The 18,454-nt window shown below is 50.7% G+C and overlaps 4 protein-coding genes across 4 annotated transcripts; 1 reads left to right on the forward strand and 3 right to left on the reverse strand.

Annotated features, from left to right (window-relative positions):
• Nucleotides 1-1,499: 1,499 nt before the first annotated feature.
• J7337_009512 (uncharacterized protein) lies at nt 1,500-5,060 on the forward strand (the record flags this gene model as incomplete). Its single annotated transcript, XM_044827107.1, is given in 2 exon segments — nt 1,500-2,954; nt 2,973-5,060. The coding sequence occupies 2 exon segments, from the start codon at nt 1,500-1,502 to the stop codon at nt 5,058-5,060; spliced, it is 3,543 nt and encodes a 1,180-aa protein (XP_044677701.1).
• A 317-nt stretch (nt 5,061-5,377) lies between these two features.
• Nucleotides 5,378-6,422, reverse strand: J7337_009513 (uncharacterized protein; the record flags this gene model as incomplete). Its single annotated transcript, XM_044827108.1, has 3 exons — nt 5,378-5,602; nt 5,667-6,209; nt 6,261-6,422. The coding sequence occupies 3 exons, from the start codon at nt 6,420-6,422 to the stop codon at nt 5,378-5,380; spliced, it is 930 nt and encodes a 309-aa protein (XP_044677702.1).
• A 528-nt stretch (nt 6,423-6,950) lies between these two features.
• J7337_009514 (uncharacterized protein) lies at nt 6,951-10,115 on the reverse strand (the record flags this gene model as incomplete). Its single annotated transcript, XM_044827109.1, has 2 exons — nt 6,951-9,337; nt 9,410-10,115. The coding sequence occupies 2 exons, from the start codon at nt 10,113-10,115 to the stop codon at nt 6,951-6,953; spliced, it is 3,093 nt and encodes a 1,030-aa protein (XP_044677703.1).
• Nucleotides 10,116-12,915: 2,800 nt separating this feature from the next.
• J7337_009515 (uncharacterized protein) lies at nt 12,916-16,119 on the reverse strand (the record flags this gene model as incomplete). Its single annotated transcript, XM_044827110.1, has 1 exon — nt 12,916-16,119. The coding sequence occupies one exon, from the start codon at nt 16,117-16,119 to the stop codon at nt 12,916-12,918; it is 3,204 nt and encodes a 1,067-aa protein (XP_044677704.1).
• Between the last annotated feature and the right edge of the window lie 2,335 nt (nt 16,120-18,454).

Here is an 18,454-nt window from a genome sequence, read left to right on the forward strand (position 1 = left end):
GCATCCGCATCCGCATCCCAGCGTACTTGTACAGTTTGTAGTAGCGCATCCTTCAAAACGCCCGACCAAGCGGAAACAAAGTCAGCCTAGCGAAAGAGTCAGGACCGTCGATAGTGGACCAGAAATGTCTCGGCAACATGGGGCGATTGGGACTGGGGTCATTTTAAATGTGAGGGGTCCAGTTGTCGAGGGCCACGAGGGACCTTGATTGAAGAAGAAATGAATTTCCGCGACTGGAGAAAACTCGCTGTCTTTGTTAGCGGTGAGTCCACCGTTTCGTTTCTTGCTCGCCCAGGTTACTCAGTTGAGCTTGGGTCAACACATCCATGTCACTCTTGGCTTGGGCTTGAGTGCATACATAACTTCTACAGCTGTGATCTAGACTTGGCCGACATAACGGCAAAGTGCTGTCTGTCTAATGGTGTCTGTGAGGCTGTGTCATTGGCAACCATTTAATCTCGTATTCTTAGACTGTTAGCTCTAAATACTGGGGATGAAGTTATCGACGGCTGTGACTAGCTCTTTGTTTGTTGGCCACTCAGCTGATAATCAGGCAAATTGATTAGGCAGCTTCGATCAAGATCTGGTAGGTACATAATTTATCGCCGACTTTAATTTATCTGATCTTCCAGAGCTTCCGAACCAACAGCTAAAAACATGCAGCCTACAAACAGAGACCAACAATCTACGGATACACACGGATATAAGTCCTGGGTATACCACTGCCACTATGAAACTTTGACATCTGCAATATGTGAATCACTATATATTATTTAGACCGTATTATTATTCTAGACGAGATGAATCTTATCCCTCAAGATAGTCTTATATTTAGAGAGCACTCAGCAATCGGAAGTCGATATGTTTGCTGCCGTTCTGTGCGACAAATATTCAGGGGTTGATGAGTTGTTACCGTAACTACGGATACCTGCCTGTCTCTTTCAATCTTGTCATTTTGTATTCCGCTCATGATAGACTTTGCTGTGGGTTTAAAGGCCTGAGAAATTTCTCCTTAATGTCGCTATAGCAAAACACAATCTCGCTCAGTTCTCTGCTCTATTTCTTATAAACGTCGTGAACCCCTCCAATTGAAAGCGTACAGTAACTCACTGTTGTTTACTAGCACGCCTAATGCGGTAATGTCCAAAACACAACAGCGTCATAAACTCCAACCACGTGATCCCAACGCGTTACTACAGACGCGATCTGGTCCCTGAACAAGGGGCCAAAGACGTCACCCACCGACATCCACATCCACATCCACATCTCCATCGCAAAAAGGTTCAGGCCCAAGCACAAGCTTCAAGGACTTAGATTTAGAGGACCTGCAGCTGGAGCTATTCCAAAGGCGACCAAAGGGGCCAGTTGGCTCTGACTTTTACCTCGTCTTCGCCCCATACCGTAACTTACTTTACCTCCACAGCCTTGGTCAACCCCGCTACTCTTTGTTTCATACCATTTCGTCTTATCGGTATTCCTCATCCGTCGACTTCAGCCTCATGGCTTCGCCAAACCGCCCATCGCTGTCGGTTAGGCGGCAGTCTTCCGCACGGAACCTCAGACAGCCCGAACATGACGACTTAACTCAGTCCTTGAACCAACTCTCCATCTCCACTTCGCCCGGCAGAGCTCCGTCCCGCCTCTCCTCCGAACCAGCTTCTCCATTCCGCTCATCGGGTCGTCGCACGTCGCAGTCGCCTGCGCCAAATGCTCGGGCTTTGTCCCGTAGCCCGTCCCGGACTCGTGAAGCTTCTCGGGACACACCTACACTACTACGAAAGGCGTCTATGAACTCGCTGCGCTCCTCTAACGGTATCGGGCCAGGTTCGACCCCTTCGAGACGTTCCAGCGTGGTGCATCACATATCACCAACTCAGGCCAAGTCGCCTCTGTCATCTACTCCTCCTGTGCTGGAGAAACCCCGACCAACTGCGATTTCCATTGCACATGACAATCTCAGTGACGAGTTGCAGGCGCATCATGGCGCAACATCCACTCGCCCAACCCAGATGATCGTAGTGCTAAACGATGCCGTCTATGGACATCGCTTCTCCCGACCCCGAACTTCTCGTGCCGCTCTCAGTACTATCGTCGAACGCCCGGAACGAATAAAGGCAGCTGTGTTGGGTATATCTGCAGCGTATGTCCGCTTGGGTGGAAGACATTCTGAGGGTGAATATCCGCTTCATCCTAAAAGAGAGGCTGAGGATATTCATGGCATCCCATTCCGGATACAAAAGACAGAACGTAGACTTTCTCTTTTGTCACCAGCTGTAGTAAATGTGCATGGGACAAAATGGATGGAAGAACTCAAAATGATGTGCGATGCAGCCGAATCGAAGCTTGCAATGGGGGGCAAGGAGTTGCAGAGACCACAGATGAACAGAGGGGCTGAGAAAGCTGACAAGTTCCACGAAGGTGATCTCTACCTTTGCTCAGAGTCTTTGGACGCCATGGAGGGTGCTCTGGGGGCTGTCTGCGAAGCCATTGACACTGTTTTTGGTCCCGGACCTCAGCGGGCCTTTGTTGGCGTGCGACCTCCCGGCCACCATTGTTCCGCCTCCTATCCTTCAGGCTTCTGTTGGGTCAACAATGTTCATGTTGGTATCATGCATGCAGCTCTCAACCATGGGCTCACGCATGCTGCGATCATTGACTTTGATCTTCATCATGGTGATGGTTCTCAAGCCATTACATGGCAGCACAATTCTCGAGGAAACAATGCTGCTAAGAATGCGGCAGCATGGAAGAAGTCTTCGATTGGCTACTTCAGCTTGCACGACATCAACTCGTATCCGTGTGAAATGGGCGATGAAGAAAAGGTTAGAAGCGCCAGTATCTGTATCGACAACGCACACGGACAAACTGTTTGGAATGTCCATCTGGAGCCTTGGAAATCTGAGGAGGAGTTCTGGAAACTCTACGAGACCAGGTATATTGTGCTCTTGGACAAGGTAAGAAACTATCTCAAGAACCAGGCGGAGCGATTGAGAGAATTCAACTTGCCTCCGAAGGCTGCCATCTTCTTCTCTGCTGGCTTTGATGCCAGTGAATGGGAGAGCGCAGGAATGCAGCGTCACAAGGTCAACGTGCCAACAGAATTCTATGCCCGTATTGCCCAGGATGTCGTCAAATTGGCCGCTGAAGAAGGGCTTCACGTTGATGGTCGAGTTATCAGCGTGCTAGAAGGCGGCTATAGCGATCGAGCTTTGTGCTCTGGTATTCTAAGCCATCTCAGTGGGCTCGCTGGAGATCAAACCTACGCTCAAGAGCCAGACAATGTTGGCCGTCTTGGTGTCGAAATGGGACAGAAGATTGGATCCCTTTCAGGGGAAATGTCATACAGTTTCGAGCAAAAGCCGTCATTGGACTCTGTTCATGCTTACGACCCATCATGGTGGTCGCCATCCCATTTGGATGAGCTCGAGGCTTTGATGGAGGTTCCAAATGGTCCAGCCAAGAAGCCGCAGAGCGCTACTCTCCCAACCTACTTCTCACCAACACAGGCATCCACGGCTAAGGTCTCAGATCCCATCAAGATGCGACGTAGTTTGTCCAACTTGGGTGCATCTATGACCAGGCCTCCGTCACCACCTCCGCCAGAAGTTCCTTGGGCCATTGCAGTCCATGAGCTCAGCAAGCTCCTGATCCCCTCTAGTCGTCAAACCGATAGCTGCAAGCCTGAGGAACTGAACGCAGAGGCAAGCAAGGCGAGACGAGATCGCCAATCAATAATCATGGGCATTGACCCAAACCCTCCTGCTACTTCTTCTTCGCGCCCAACCTCGCGCATGTCTCTGCGTGAGAGGAGAGCCAAGGCAGCACCTACTCCCGAGTCAACCTCTGAAAAGGCAACCACAAGCCGCAGAAGAACAATGGGCGCTGCCCCCATCTCTTCGGACAAGGTTAGTCATAACTTATCATGTGATGAAGCAAAGCTAACTCCTGCGAAGGCGGTTGCGCGCGGTGTCCCCTCGAGGACAAACAGTGGTGAGCCGGCAGTGAGGAGGACCAGTCGTCGTCTTAGTGAGATCCCGGCATCCCTCACAACAAGAGATGTATCACCAGGTGAAGCAGATCGGCCTGAGGTAGCAGAACACGCTCGTACAGTCCCCAACTCGCCCATGGCTACGAAATCAGTTGCCAACACCAATCCTCCGGTCAAGAAGGCAAGAACTTCTACTGCCCCTCGCAAGGAGCCTGCGCCAAGAGCGCCTCGGGGTACCAAGAAAGCTACTACTACCGCTGGCCCTTCGCGACCTGCCACAGCTACACAGAAAGCCAAGTCGCCAGTCAAGGCTTCGAAGAAGGACGGTGCATCTAGCGCGGGTGGCGATGATATTGACAGCCTCACCTCTGGTATGAAGAAGATTCGTATCAACCTGATCACTCAGTCTCAGAAGGAAGCCAAAGAGCGAGCTCGCCTTGAAGCTGAGAAAGCCAAGGGCAAAGAATCTTCTATCACATACAAGCCTGCCACGACATCTTCCAGTACTGAGCATCCATCATCAGTCACTGACCATAGCCAGACCCCTGTCAGTGCTTCCGTCGAGGCGCATGATATCTCTCCTACTCAACCTGCACCGGGTAATGCCCGCATCCCTTCACCACCTACCACTGCCTCTTCGAGAAGAATCATGTCTCCCTCACAAGAACAATACGCTTTCGAATCCACTGCGCAAGTCACTCAGCTGATGTCTCCTCCTCTGAGTTCTCCTGCCATCCCCTCTGTTTCCGTACACCCTAGCACGGATGCAGATGATATCTTTGTTCCCTACCAACCCGAAGGCCCTGCGCCTGAGTCCGTTGCTCAGAGCGAGCCTTTGAAGTGGCTTCCACCTAATGTACCAACTCCATCTGAGCAAACGCCTGCCGCGACACCTAGCCCGGCCAAGAAGAGCAATCTTTTCCAATACACTTCCGGTGGTATTCCATTTGCCCCTCGCCCGGGACAGGGACCAAGTGAGCTCAAGCACGCGGAGCAGGGTGTTAAGCCAGAGCCGAAGTCGCCGAAGTCGCCGAATTCTATCGAGGAGATTCCCGAGACGCCTCAGCATTAAAGACGTTTGCTAGTTCTCTTGGACATTTGCTCTTCTGATGTATGGCGAATGGCTGTCAGATCTTTCATATCGCTGCTTTGGAGAGTAGGATGCAGGTGGGAGATGATACCCCAAATTTTGTTGCCATGGTGTTTCTTTTTCTATCAGAGCTTTGCAACACATCCTTGTCATGTATGGATGTAGTCTTCTTCGCGATACCCTATTCCTCTTCCTTCTGGATCAGACCTCTTGTTGTCTTGCTCTATAGTTCTAGTCCTGTTTAATCTATGACGTTATGGGTTTCTATTCTAAACCAATAGCCCTACCATATGTATTTTTTATGGGAAATTCTCACGGAACACGCTCAGAGGAACACTGACTTCCTCTACAGTAGCTCTTTTCGTCCCATCCACGCCAGAGTTAGGTGTTCTCTTGAGACACCAAACCTCCTTGATGCCCAGACTCTCGAGATAAGTGACTGTTCGGGCATAGTTGGTGGCAACCTGTGCAATACCATGACTGTCATCGCAAAAAGTGAACTTGCCTCCCAATTTAATCCATTCCTATGAATAGTCAGCATTTACTCGGGTATATCCCACATGAATGAGATAGATGGTCTCAACTGACCTCGGCAATTATCCTACCAGGATAAGGTTCAGCAAGTCCCTTTCTCAATCCCGCGCTGTTAACCTCAAGCCATCCATCCTGTTCCCTCACAAGAGCCAGATTTCGCAGGATGCGTTCCCAAACGCCCTTCCACTGCCGAACATCCCGGGCTGGATCCTCGCTCATCAACCGCACGAGATCAAAGTGTCCTACGACGCGCGGTCGCAGCTCCTTGAGCATGTCGTACTGAAGATCGTAGTAATCTTCATAGAGCGACTCTTCAGTCTTGCGACTGCTTGCTTCACGAGCTGTGGCAAACATCTCCTTGTTGTAGTCAATGGGAGTGCTGTGAACGTAATGCACTGAGCCGATGAAGTAATCAATGATGGGATGCTCAGCGAGTTTGCGAACGTGAGCTGCGCAGTTTGGACGGATAAACTCAGCCTCGAAGCCAATGAGGATATGAATCTGTGAGGCATACTCGCGCTGAAGACGCTGAGCTTCTGCAAGGTATGCTTCATGACGAGGAGGGAGAGCTTCTAGAGCAGCTTGAGGGTTATCGAGCTGTGGTATGTTAGACAGTGTATGACTGATAAGCTAGATGATGACACGAACCTCTTCGGGGTAGAGATCACGTAGATCGTAGCGAGGCATGTGCTCTGTGAATCCAATGGTCTTGTAGCCAACAGAAATAGCATGTTTGACGATATCTTCGAGTTGGTCTTTGGCATGGCCAGGGCAGAACTCGCCAGAATGTGAATGTAATGTAAACGCCATGATATGTCGAGTTACGTATTAGACTGCGATGTGAAGATGGATAGAAAGATAGATGGGAGAAAAGATAAGAATAACCACGAATCTCAGGAGACCAATTCTTTTTAAACTGAGATTAGCATCGTCTAGGAGTTACCATGTAAAACGAGTGGGTGGTTTGGCTGAGTTTTTAAAGACTCATCAATTTCAAGACTCTTCAAACTTGCTTTGATAATTAAATTCATGGCTGAGAAGCTGGGCAGGGCAGAGTCTCCACAATCCAGTTTCTGGTTACTCAAATAGGCTTATTTTTCAACCACATGCACGAATACTCCATCACTACTTGCCAAGATGTTTCCGAGCCTTGCAAGACCTCGTATATTCACAGCATGACAAGTTCATGTACAGTTGTACCATAATAGATATACCGACAAGTTCGCAATTACCAACCAATCGCTTCCTTCCAACGCCATGCATTCCCAAATCCACTAACAAAACCCAACTTCCAACTTTGTATAATATAATTCAAGATCCATGCCGAGGCTATCACTTTCACGACTTTTCATATGTCGCAACATCCCCGTAAGAGTATATCCCAGGCGCCATACTAATGTATCGCCCAGGAACCATTCCCCCGCTCTTATCAGCACTTGTTTGCGAGACCATTGGTGGTCTCGCTGCTTTTCCTTCGTCCTGCACGATCCCGATACCGTAGCTTCGGGTTCCCGCGGCCCCCTTACTCCATCCAAGATGAAACGTCCTTCGACGAAGGCATCGCGCTAAATCGTCATCTTCCATCCATTCTGCTCCGTCTGGTAAGCGCCACCACAATGTTGAGTCTGCAAGAAGACTTGCTTGAGCGGCAATACTACCGGGGCTCTTGCTCAGAGTCCCCCGAGATGCCGTCCGTAGCGAAAGGAGTCCGAATGCGAGCGTAAAGCCTAGTAACCCGATGAGGACAAAGCTTTGCACGCTACTTTGCATCAGACGCGGCAGAACATAGTCAACCGAGGCTGGAATATCGGTTGGAGAACCATCACGAGCACGGAGCTTAGATGACGAGGGCCGTCGTATCAAGTCACTATTGATTGCCTGCGCAGCAAGGATTCCATGCAGTTGACGAATCGCTTGAGAAACTGAATTCTGTCTCTCGGGCATCGCAATACGCTCCAAAGTTGTCTGCAACCTCGAGAGCACCAAGGTACGAAAGAATGCATCGAGTCCGTTCAAGGTTCTGTTATCAGCACCAACGTTATCGAGTGCTTCATAAACACTCGTGATATCCGCCGTCACATCCGAAGGCGTCTCACTCGATGCATTCACAATGGGAATAGCATTCGTGTTGATTGACAGGTCCTCAGTGCGGAATGTTGTCAAGACATCAACGTCGACAACCGATGAATTGCACATCATGACGGAAATCATACCGTCATCTGAACAGCTACCCCAAATATACTTGAGGGAGTATTTGGAAGAGAGTTGCGAGCATGAAGACGCAACAAGTGCAGTTCGAGATTGATCAGATCCGCAGATGGGCTGCTTCGTGGATCCTCCCAATGGTACACATTGCCAATCCACACCCTCACCTCCATAAAGAGATATCGTCTCGCAGGTGAGCTTGCCCCTTAGGCTCGGGACTGTGGCCACAAGTTCTGTGTTTGGAAGTGGCCACTCGCTTGGATGATCGACAAGCGAAACCTCTGGGAGAGCGACATCCTCCCAAGTCCATCTCGGGTACTTGGGAGTTTCCCTTAGGACCACATTTTCGATTGTATCGCTATCGATGGCGGTGCTCAGCGATTTAGTTGTCGACACAAACTGCGACTCTGGTCGAAGTTCAAGATTGGCCCTTTGTGGCATCTGAGAAACAGCAAACAGCCCCGCAGTAAAGATTGGCATCAACCAGCCAAGCATCGAGGTGCACTTGGCAAGGAAAACCGCCCAATCCTGGTTCTTCATGGCCTTTCCCGCTGTATGCAGACCAAACTCGTTCATGTATGTGAGTCCCAAAGACTCCTGAAATCGGCATTTCGAGTTGGTGAGCTTCAAGAACGGGGCAAGGCGTCGGTTGTCGATATCGATTCGGGTCCAGAAGACGGCAAGAGCGGCAAAGATTATGGTTGGTAGACAGGTCCAAACAATGAATATGCTATCATCGACTTCTAGGCCATTCTCGTTTCCTTTCAAGTTATAAATGACAGAGATTCCAACAATCAACGCAACAGAAATAGCAATACTGGTGAGCTTGGTACGGGTGACTTGTGTCCATGGCTGGTATGTCCCCGTGGCCTCCTCAGGTCGGTTGGAAGGGTTCATGCCTAGGGCACCACTTCCTCCACCATGTTGTCTAAGCTGAAACATTTCCTCAGGTCGGCGTCCGGGTTGTTTGAGTTCCGTGGTATACCATGAGCCTGCCAACCTACCAGCAACAGCATTCATATCTGCATGTCCAGTTCCGGATAGTCGCGAGAGAAATTGCTGGCTACTTGTTAGAAGCGCCGCAGTTCCGGCGGGAGAAGTAGGGTCTCGAGGCGCAATACCTCGAGGCGATGGTGCATGGTACAACATGGGAAGAAGTACACCAGAAATGATGAGGAATACGCCAACCATAGCATGAAGGACACCAAGCCTGGCTCGGAGTCTGGTAGTGCTATCGACATAGATTTCGGCGTGAAAGACGGCAGTAGAAAGAACGATCTGAGCACGCAGGAGAAGCTTGATAATAATGGATGCAACGACAAGATGGTGGCGGTTTCGAAATGCTTTAGTTAATACTTGAAAGCTCCCAAGGCTGGGATAGTCGAGTAGAATAGTCCGGTGAGCTTGCTTGCGGCGAGTTTCGTCAACAGTCGTTGGTCGGCGATCAAGAACAATCCATGGCATATAAAGCAATGCTTGAGCTTCGACTCTTGCCCATAGAATGGCCATAATAGAAACAACTTGGTATATGTGAGCACTTAGACGGAAGAAGATCCCAACCACACAGAGTAAGGACCCTGACGATCACTCACCAACAACGGGTCCAAAAGTCCACAGACCCTTGAGGCTGCTGTCAACTTCATTATTGGAAAGCCACCACATCACTACCTCACCAATTACAGCCAGCATTATGGACACACCAATGAATATGCTGGTCACTCTTCGGCGCAACCACCAAGGCCTCCAGCCATTGTTGAGGGGGACCTCTGTAGTATCTAGGTTATCGGTTCCACGGCTTGCATCGCCCCACGATCCAGGTGTATGAGGCGGCGTGTCAAAGTAAGGCGTCTCGAGAACTGTTTCCATCATATTGGATGCCTTCATCGATATTCGAGGGTCTGTGGCGGCTGTTGCGCCAGACATACGTGGTGAGCTGAAGCCATCGCTGGTAGGAGAATTAGGGAATTGCCCCCTCTGTAATGGACCTGGACTCGGTGGGTAGAATGGACTGAGAGGAAAGCCAGGACTCGAGGGACTGTTGAGAGATTGGAAACTGGCTGGACTGAGCGGACTTGAAGGGCTTCTTGGGCCAGGTGATACCCTTGCGATGGGCGGCGAGAGAAGAGGTTGAGGAATTAGACGGGCTGTAGAGTTGGTGGGCTGTGAGGAAGGATGTCGGATATAACTAAGGCCGGATGATGATGCTGTATATCTGGAGTCGTCGTAGGGACCAACAACGATCTTGTCGTGATCGGCGTCAGATGGTGGCATACCCATGGAATTCCATGGTACAGCCATGTTTTGTCACTGCAGCGACTGAAGACCTATTAAGAGAAAAGAGGGGAGAGAGAGTCTAAGTTAGGCGATAAGCCTCGAGACATGACCCATAAGGTGAACCTCGAGAAGTGAGGTTATTCAGTGATTAGTAGTTGGTGATGATCAACTATAGAAACGAACGACAGTATGAAACGAGCGTGAGTAATCGAGAGAATCTAAGGTAAGGTAAGATAATGGACAAGGCAAGGAAGGAAGGAAGAAGTGGATTAGGAATACATCAAGATATCGGACAGAGGAAAGGAAAGAGCAAACGTCAAATCGGCTCGTTGTTGCCGCGCCACGCCACTCTAGATCCTTTAGACCTACGGATACAAATACTACTCTCCCCTCACTCATAAAAGTCACAGTCACAGTCACAACCTTCACGCCAGCAAATAATGCATTTACATACATACAAACTCAACCTAAGCGCCGCATTATGGTGCTATATTGGGTCGATAGTCTCTAAATCCTCGTCCATAAACTGCTCTCAACCCCTGAAGAGGGCCCCTCACCTCCACCATCCGCGTGCAAGAGCTTACATGCCATGCCCAAGAGGAGCAGAGCAATGCGACTCTAGCAGGATAGAACCAGACTAGTATTAGACAAGCTGACGCTCACTAAACAGCCTGATCTGATCCTTCTCTCCTCTTCAGCTCGGCATCTCCATCTTCAACTGAATCAACCGTCCAAGGCTTACGCCATCAAACTTTTGGTCCACCGTTATAACCGCGTCGTTACCTGATCTAACTACGGTGCGGTACCTGCAGACTCGCTGAGCTAGCATCGTGAAAGCAAATCATCCATCGAAGCCTATCCGTAGACTGGTCTGATTTCCCCTCTTCTTATTTTAGCTCACTGGCCCCCAGGCTCATAGAGGAGAAGCCGGAGTAGCCAAGCTTCGCTTCTTTGTCTAGAACTCTTAGATGCAACTGTCTCCGGCGCTTGGCTGTTTCTTAACTCCAACAAGAGTCCAATATAACGGCGTTATCTTTTCCTCCCACTTTCTTTTCTCTTACCATTGATGTCTTCTTCGATAGTTTGCGACGCCACGCGTCAAAATCTTCAAAACGGCCCCTGAACTCTCCGGATGAACGTACTGGGTTGCTAGTATTTATCACGTTAGTAAACAAGAGACGAGAGGAACAAAACAGAGCAAAAATTTCCGTAGTCTGCCCACGCAAGGTCAAGAAGCAGCTAAAAGGCCTCGACAGACAAGACAGGGAATATGATATATCATGCGAGATGCAGGGTTTGCACATGATGAGTCTGGACTCATGTTGATAATCAACCTGGCCTGTCTTGACAAAGCCTGAATCCAAGAAGAGACAAGCAATGCTCCCAAGTCCCAAGACTGAGAATCGAGTCTAATCAACCCCTGTCCCTGACCCCCAGTCCCCGAGCGCCGCACCGTTGGCGCCGTCGCCGTAGCGTGGCCGACCGTCAGGGTTTAATGCAAGGGGAAATTACTCTTTCGACAAGTCAATCGCCACATGCGGGAAGTCCGCTGCAAATGTCTTAGAAGCTCCGTCCAAAGACGCTCATTTACACCTGAAAAGTCTATTAGCGATAAAGTTTGTACGTCACCAGGTATAGCTCAGCCAAGGATCATTCCCTTAGACAGAGATCACGTAAAAATGGCCGTGGTGAGCATGCAGAGTATCTCGTCCGAGCAATCCGCGCCCAATAGACTCGGCATATCAGCCTTATCTAGACAACGATGTAACCTCTCAACACACCAAACCTGGCAAGCTGCACGGCAAAGGGGGATCACGAGCATCGCGGGTAGTGACATGGCCTAAATATGCACGCAAGATCATACCGCAGATGATTGTCAGGTTTAATCGAGAGAACCGAAGCTACTGTACAGAGTAAAACGGGGCATACTGAAAGATTGGCTAGTCAATGTTTGGAGATATCAATACGAACATTTGCATGAGACAGGCAAGACATAGAGCATTCACGAGTATCCATTTCTTTCTTTAATTGGATTTCTTTGGCTTCTAACGTTTTCAAAAGTCTGAACACCACCGCTTCCCATCGCTCTCCTCAGAAGTGATAAAAAGGCATACAAGTCATGGACCAAACACACCGAAAATAGTCCTGTTATATACAAGTTGACATGTATTCTATCATCCAGAACCTGCTCTCATTGTCTGCTGCCCGGTCCCGAAACGCCTGTCTAGGTAGATAGCCAAGCTTTTCACCTTCTCCCCGTTGTCCCTTGCCTCGCCATCCCTCCTCTTACACATCGACAACTCAATTCCTCCACGACAAGATACAATAAACAATGACAAGAGAAAAGAAAGGTCAAAAGCATTAAAAAAAAAAAAAAAAAAAAAAAAAAAAAAAAAAAAAAAAAAAAAAAAAAAAAAAAAAAAGGTTGGCCAGGTCGCCAGGATGGAGCCGAACGAATAAGTAAAAGGGACGTGGGGGCTCTACCCCTTTGGAGGCGTCAGGCGTGAAGGGGAAATGATGTAGGGCCGGGGCAGCCGACCTGTAAGTCTATAATGAAGAGCAAGGCTCATGCCGCATCGTCGTCTCAACATGATGATGAAGAAAGAGCATGGTGAAAGGAAACATTTCGAGTTGGGGTTGCTCATGTCGAGCGATTTTCGTAGTGACTAGCTGATCACCGCGTCGTAGTGGTAGGGTAGTCATCACAATCCACCTGAAGGGTATCGAAGTGTTGTTTAAAAAAGAAAATGGTGCACTGGTGAAAAGGTATAGATTTTTTTGGTGTATGGTTTGAGGGCGATCAGCCGTCTGGGTGTGATTTGGATCAGTTCCATCCAAGAGAGTTCTCAGCAGCAACAGGCGCAGAGATGTACGCTGTTCGTGCAGAGTTACCCATGCCACTGCGTCCACTGCCATGGCTGTCACGGCCTCCAGGACGAACCTGGCCTTGCTCAGCATGTGTTGCGCCATATGCCGAGAAGTCACGGCTCATCAAAGCACCTCCCATGAGAGCAGGGCTGCCGTTACCGGTGTACTGCATCTCAGAAGAACGCTGGCTGCTGCCAATGGAACTAGCACGGCGGTGGCCCTGTTGCTTCTTGCGCTTGTATCGTCGGGCGACCAAGAACATAGCAGCACCATACATGACACTGAGACCAACAGCGCCAACAGCAATACCAGCAGTGGTGGCCTTCTGCTTGGCAGACTTGTCACCTTCGCCACTGTTACCGAAGACATCGCCGTTGCCACTATTGGCATCATCCGAGTTACCATTATCTGTGTTATTGTCGGTGTCCGAGTCACCAAAGATGTCAATCTTGGTGTTGATGACGGAGGTCAGGTTACGGACGATCTCAAGATCATTGTTGTACAATGGCGAGTTGGGGGTGATGAGGTCAGCCTGGAGACTGTCGATCATGTTCTCGGGATAATGGATCTTGGCGAGAGCAGTGATATATCCCCACTGGGACTGTGTGTCGAGAGGAACAATCTTGCTAACGAGAATGCGGTCCTTGGAGAAGCCACCAGCATCAGCAAGACCCTTGGGGAGGTACTTGAAAAGCTGAGCAGCTGCGACAGTGTTGCGAGCCAGGAACTTGTAGTTAAAAGGGAACAAGAAACCCAGCTGGATGGGAACAGAGCCTTCAGGGATAGGCTTGTTGGGATCGTTAGGAAGGATAACACGGGGAATGTTAGCAGGAAGGCCGGTGGAGGTTGAAGTCTCAGTCGGCTGCGAAGGCTGTGCGGGGATAGATGTAGGCTCGAAGACAATGGTGGTGGGCAGCCAGTTGTTGGTGTTGGTGAGGGTGGCAGTAGGTCGGATGCTGGTAACAGGAACAGCAGCTGTGGGAACCAGAGTAGTAGGCTCAGGCTCAGGCCTGGTCTCGGTCTCAACAGGAGGTTGCGAAGTGGGCGCAACTGAAGGCTGCTCATCTGTGGGGGCAACAGCAGAGGTCTGCTCGCCTTCGGTCGCAGGAGCGCTTTGAGTCTCAACGTCAGTAGCAGGCTTGGTAGGCTCAACGGTAGCAGTGCCATTGGTTTCCGCATCAGTCTCAGTGGCAGGGCTGCCAGTAGGAACAGAGCCAGAAGCTGTGTCAACAGGCTTGGTGGCAGGTTCAGTAGCAGGCTCAGTAGCAGGCTCAGTAGCAGGCTCAGTAGCAGGCTCAGTAGCAGGCGCTGTGGTGTTTCCTGAGGGCTCATTGGTGGGAGCTCCAGTAGGAATAGCACTTTGAGTGATGTTTGTTGGCTCCTCAGTGGCGACGCTGGTAGGCTCGGGGGCACCAGTAGTCTGAGGCTCACCCGTAACATTAGGGATGGTCTCCGTTCCGTTGATAGGCTCGCTGGTAGGCTCAGGCGTAACATCGATACCAGATGTCACTTCAGGCACAGTTGTGTTGGGAGCATCAGTAGGTGCAACACTGCCAGTTTGGGGAAACTTGGTGTTGGGGTCCAGGAATGAAGTAACGTCCGGGGAACCGCTTTCAGACTTTTCAGGGAGAGAAGCAGTTGTAGGTACCACAGGTGAAACAGTGACCGGGCTTGAGGCCTCAGGAACAGCAGATGTGACATCGGTAGGAACAGGAAGGATGTTGGTAGGATCGGGCAGAATGCTGGTAGGGATGATCTCAGCAGGGCCAGTGGTCTCAGGCTCGGTTGAAGGAGCAGCGGAAACAGTCTGCTCAGAACCATTGGGGGAAGCAGAGGTAGGCTGGCTGTCAACAGGAGCTGAAGATTCCTCAGGAGACGTGGTCTTGACATCAGGCTGGTTGGGCAAGACGGAGCTCAGAAGAGTCTCAACGGGGTCAAGCAGACCATCCTTGGAAGTCTCACCAGTCTTAGGGGCGGCGGTGGTCTCGTCAGCCGGAGGGCTGAAGGTTGGAAGAGTCTGACCATCAGTTTGGGGCTTAGAGGCATCACGCTGAGGATCCTTGGTGGGTGTTCCAGTCTCCTCGGGTTGAGAGATGGACTCAGTCTGGTCAGCCGTAGGGTCCTTGGTCTTGGAGTCGGCGGGCTCAGCAAGAACCGAAGACAACAGAGTCTCGACGGGATCAAGAAGGCCCTTGCTAGTGGGAGCAGGCTTCTCCACAGCTGGGCTTGTGGTCTCCGGCTCAGCGGGCTTAGCAGTCTCGGTCTCGACGGGAGCTGACTGAGTCTCCTTCTCGCTGTCGGTCTTGGGCTTCTCGGTGGTTTCAACTGCTGGCTCCTCGGTCTTAGTCTCCTTCTTAGAGTCGGAAGCAACGGGGAGCACAGATGTCAAGATGCTCTCGACCGGATCGAGAAGGCCCTTAGTAGCACTGGGCTTCTCAGTCTTGGACTCGACTGGTTTCTCGGTCTTGGTTTCAACGACAGCGGGCTCGGTCACGGTCTCGACGGGGACAGGCGCCTCGGTCTTAGTCTCGACGACAGGCTTCTTTTCAGGAGTCTTGGCAGATGAAGATTCCTCAACAGCAGGTGCTGTGGTAGCTGCGGGCTTGGTCTCCTCCTTAGGCTTCTCAGTGGTAGCAGGTTTGGCAACGACATCGGAAGTGGTGGCAGGCTTCGTCTCCTCCTTCTTCGGTGCCTCGGTCGAAGGCTCCTTGACCGCATCTGCTGTCGTCTTGGCGGGTTCAGCTGCTGTCTTTGATGTGACGATACCACTGGGTGCTAGGAGAATGCCAGTATCGGCTTCTGTGGGAGCGTCGGTCGAGGCAGCAAGTTCGGTGGTCAGGGCCTCGCTTGTTGTTGGCTGAATGATGAGAGCTGGTGCGCTGGCACTAGGTCCAGACTTCTTGAAGCCCAGAGGTAGTGTTGGGTCGAAGTTGACGCCATCCTCCTGGCTCGCTTGTTTTCGGCTGTTCTTGTCAATCAGGCTCTTGATGAACGAATCAGCAGGCTCCCGCTTCTCTATCACAGGAGCTGGTTGGTTTTCTGGTGCATTGTTCCCGACTTCTCGCTTGACTTGTCGAGGGATGTACATGCGTGGTCGGTTTGCTTCGACAACAGAGGAAGAGGCCAGAGCCAAGGCAACAATCAAGTTCTTTGCGTGCATTGTTGATACTGTTTGGTGGTTGAGACTGAGTATTTACAGTGTTGAGGATCGGATTGGGTGGATGATGAGTATGCTGGACCTATTGTCAGATTGAACCCTTTGGTCTCTATGTCGCCAGACTCACTGTCAGGAATAAGTTTCAGCGAATGTACTTGACTATTAGGTCAACGAGTGTAATCTGTTTAGTCGTATTAGTTGTCGTCCTGTGCCATGATCCGTTGTGTAGTCCGGTATCCGCCCTCTCCTTCACCACATTATTCCTTTCCAGATGTCGAAACTCGGGACACCACAGCCATACAACACGGAACTAAAGTCCAACTCACATATAGTTTGCGTAGAGCGTATGTATATGCGATTCCAAAAATCAATTCAAAAGAGTGACTGACGAAATATCGTCAAATGTGATTCAAAACCGACGCGTGTCGTTCAGATTAGGATCCGTTACGGGATTGTTCCTTCAGGTGTCGTAGTCTAGGCAGATTGTCGGTTTGGCGAGGGATGTTATTAAATCAATCGTTACGTCGACATTTGCTGATTAGATTGCTAGAACCTCCAGAGGTCCTACTGGCAGCCAGACTCCGTTCGTGGTAGGTGAAAGGAGCGTGAGGGAGTCAGAGTCGTAAACGGGTCTCGCGAGGGATCGGCTTGCAGACGCAGAAGCGCTGTCGAGAATCGAGAGTGACGGTCGACGACGCCTTGGATGCTTGTCGATTGGAGGTGAGGTCGGGTGTGGAGAGAAAACGAGGGAAGGGGAAGGAGAGTAAAGGTAGGTATGTAAGTACTAGATGTAAGAAAAGGCTGGAGAAAAGAAGGGACAGCGACAGGGCCAACGAGCGAGTGAGCAAGCAAGTACAGTCCGTAACCAAGCAGGCAATGGAAGGAAAGGAAGGAATGAAGGCGAATGGGGAGATGGGAAGGGCATGGAAACACGACAGGGACAAGGGGACGAGGATCAAGGGGGTGTGACCCAGGACCACCAACATCAACACCAAGCACCCAGTATGGGTCCACCGTCCATGTGGATGAGAGAGGGATCATTCAGGCAGTGAGCCACTGAGTGCAGATGCAGATGGCCTCTGATGGAACTGAACTGGGACTGAGATGCACCTAACTCAACATGGATAGTGAGCGGGCACTCGTCCCTTCGTGCAATGCCTAAAACCTCCACTGCCAGTCTTTTTTTTAGCACCCGGATCATTGACTGAGCGTTTAGAATGAACCTGAACCAGAGCCAGGGCGACCAGCACGGCTTCGTGCTCCGCACTGCCATTTCAGGTGGACCTGGACCTGGGCCTGAAGAGACGAACAAACTACAAAGGAGAGGACACCATCCACACCAACCCCCTTGACATTGAGCAAATGGTACAAGAGATCCTGCTGCACAAGGGATGTACCAGGCAGTTGAGTACGAGGTATTCTCCTACCACCAAGACGCAGAATGGCTCAGTTGAGAAAATGCAGCGTCACCTCTGGGAATGCTTCAGCGCCTCCGTCTGCTGTTGTTGGAATTTCTCGGGAACTACCGTAAAGCCAACCAACCGTATTCCTCAAGGAGGCTGCATTCGCAAACGCCTTCCACCGTTGATCGCACCCGTTGAAAGTTCCTGACGGCTTCGGTCAGAGGCGCCAAAGACTGCTTGAACCCCTTCAAGCCTCGGACTGCCAATGCACAACGAGCCACGCTACTTGCGATAGCGGTTTGGCTAGCGGCAAGTAAAGCCAGCACAACCGCCAACTTGAAATTGCGCACCTAACAGAACGGGCCTTGGTGGGTGTGCAGCTTGTGCCTGTAGGGGGTTTTGAGTCCGTGATCGACGAGCCAGGGTGTGGCTGAGATTGCTTTGTTGCAGCGACACACCATCGAAAAGAGAATGATATCAATACTTGGACACGGCACAGTTGACTCAATTCATTCTGTCTGCTGCTGCTGCTGTCAACAATAACAAGATAAGCTACCTATAGTCTGCGAGTCCGTGGTACTCCTCTCCTCAGCAATGTGCCCCATATGTTGAACGTTGGAGAACCGGTATGCTGAAGGGCAATGGTGAGGCAGAAAGTAAACACTCAGTGACATGATTTGCCCAGCGTAGGCCATGCTACAGCGGTGTCGTTGGTGGAAATCGACGGACCATACCATGTCGTAGCGTTGAGTCCCAAACACTGGCTCTGTCTCTCATCTGCCGGGGAGTCAGCCAGCTCAAAGCTTGTGGAATGCTAATCATTATGCAGTAATGGAGTTGATGAGTTGTGCAGGTTATGCAGAGCTGTGTGAGTTTGGAGACAAGCAGTGCAAAGCTTGATGGAGCCCTGGACTGCAAGGGGTAGCAACGCTTTT

The sequence above is a fragment of the Fusarium musae genome, chromosome 7, assembly GCF_019915245.1.
Source record: "Fusarium musae strain F31 chromosome 7, whole genome shotgun sequence".
In the NCBI taxonomy this organism is placed as follows: domain Eukaryota; kingdom Fungi; phylum Ascomycota; class Sordariomycetes; order Hypocreales; family Nectriaceae; genus Fusarium; species Fusarium musae.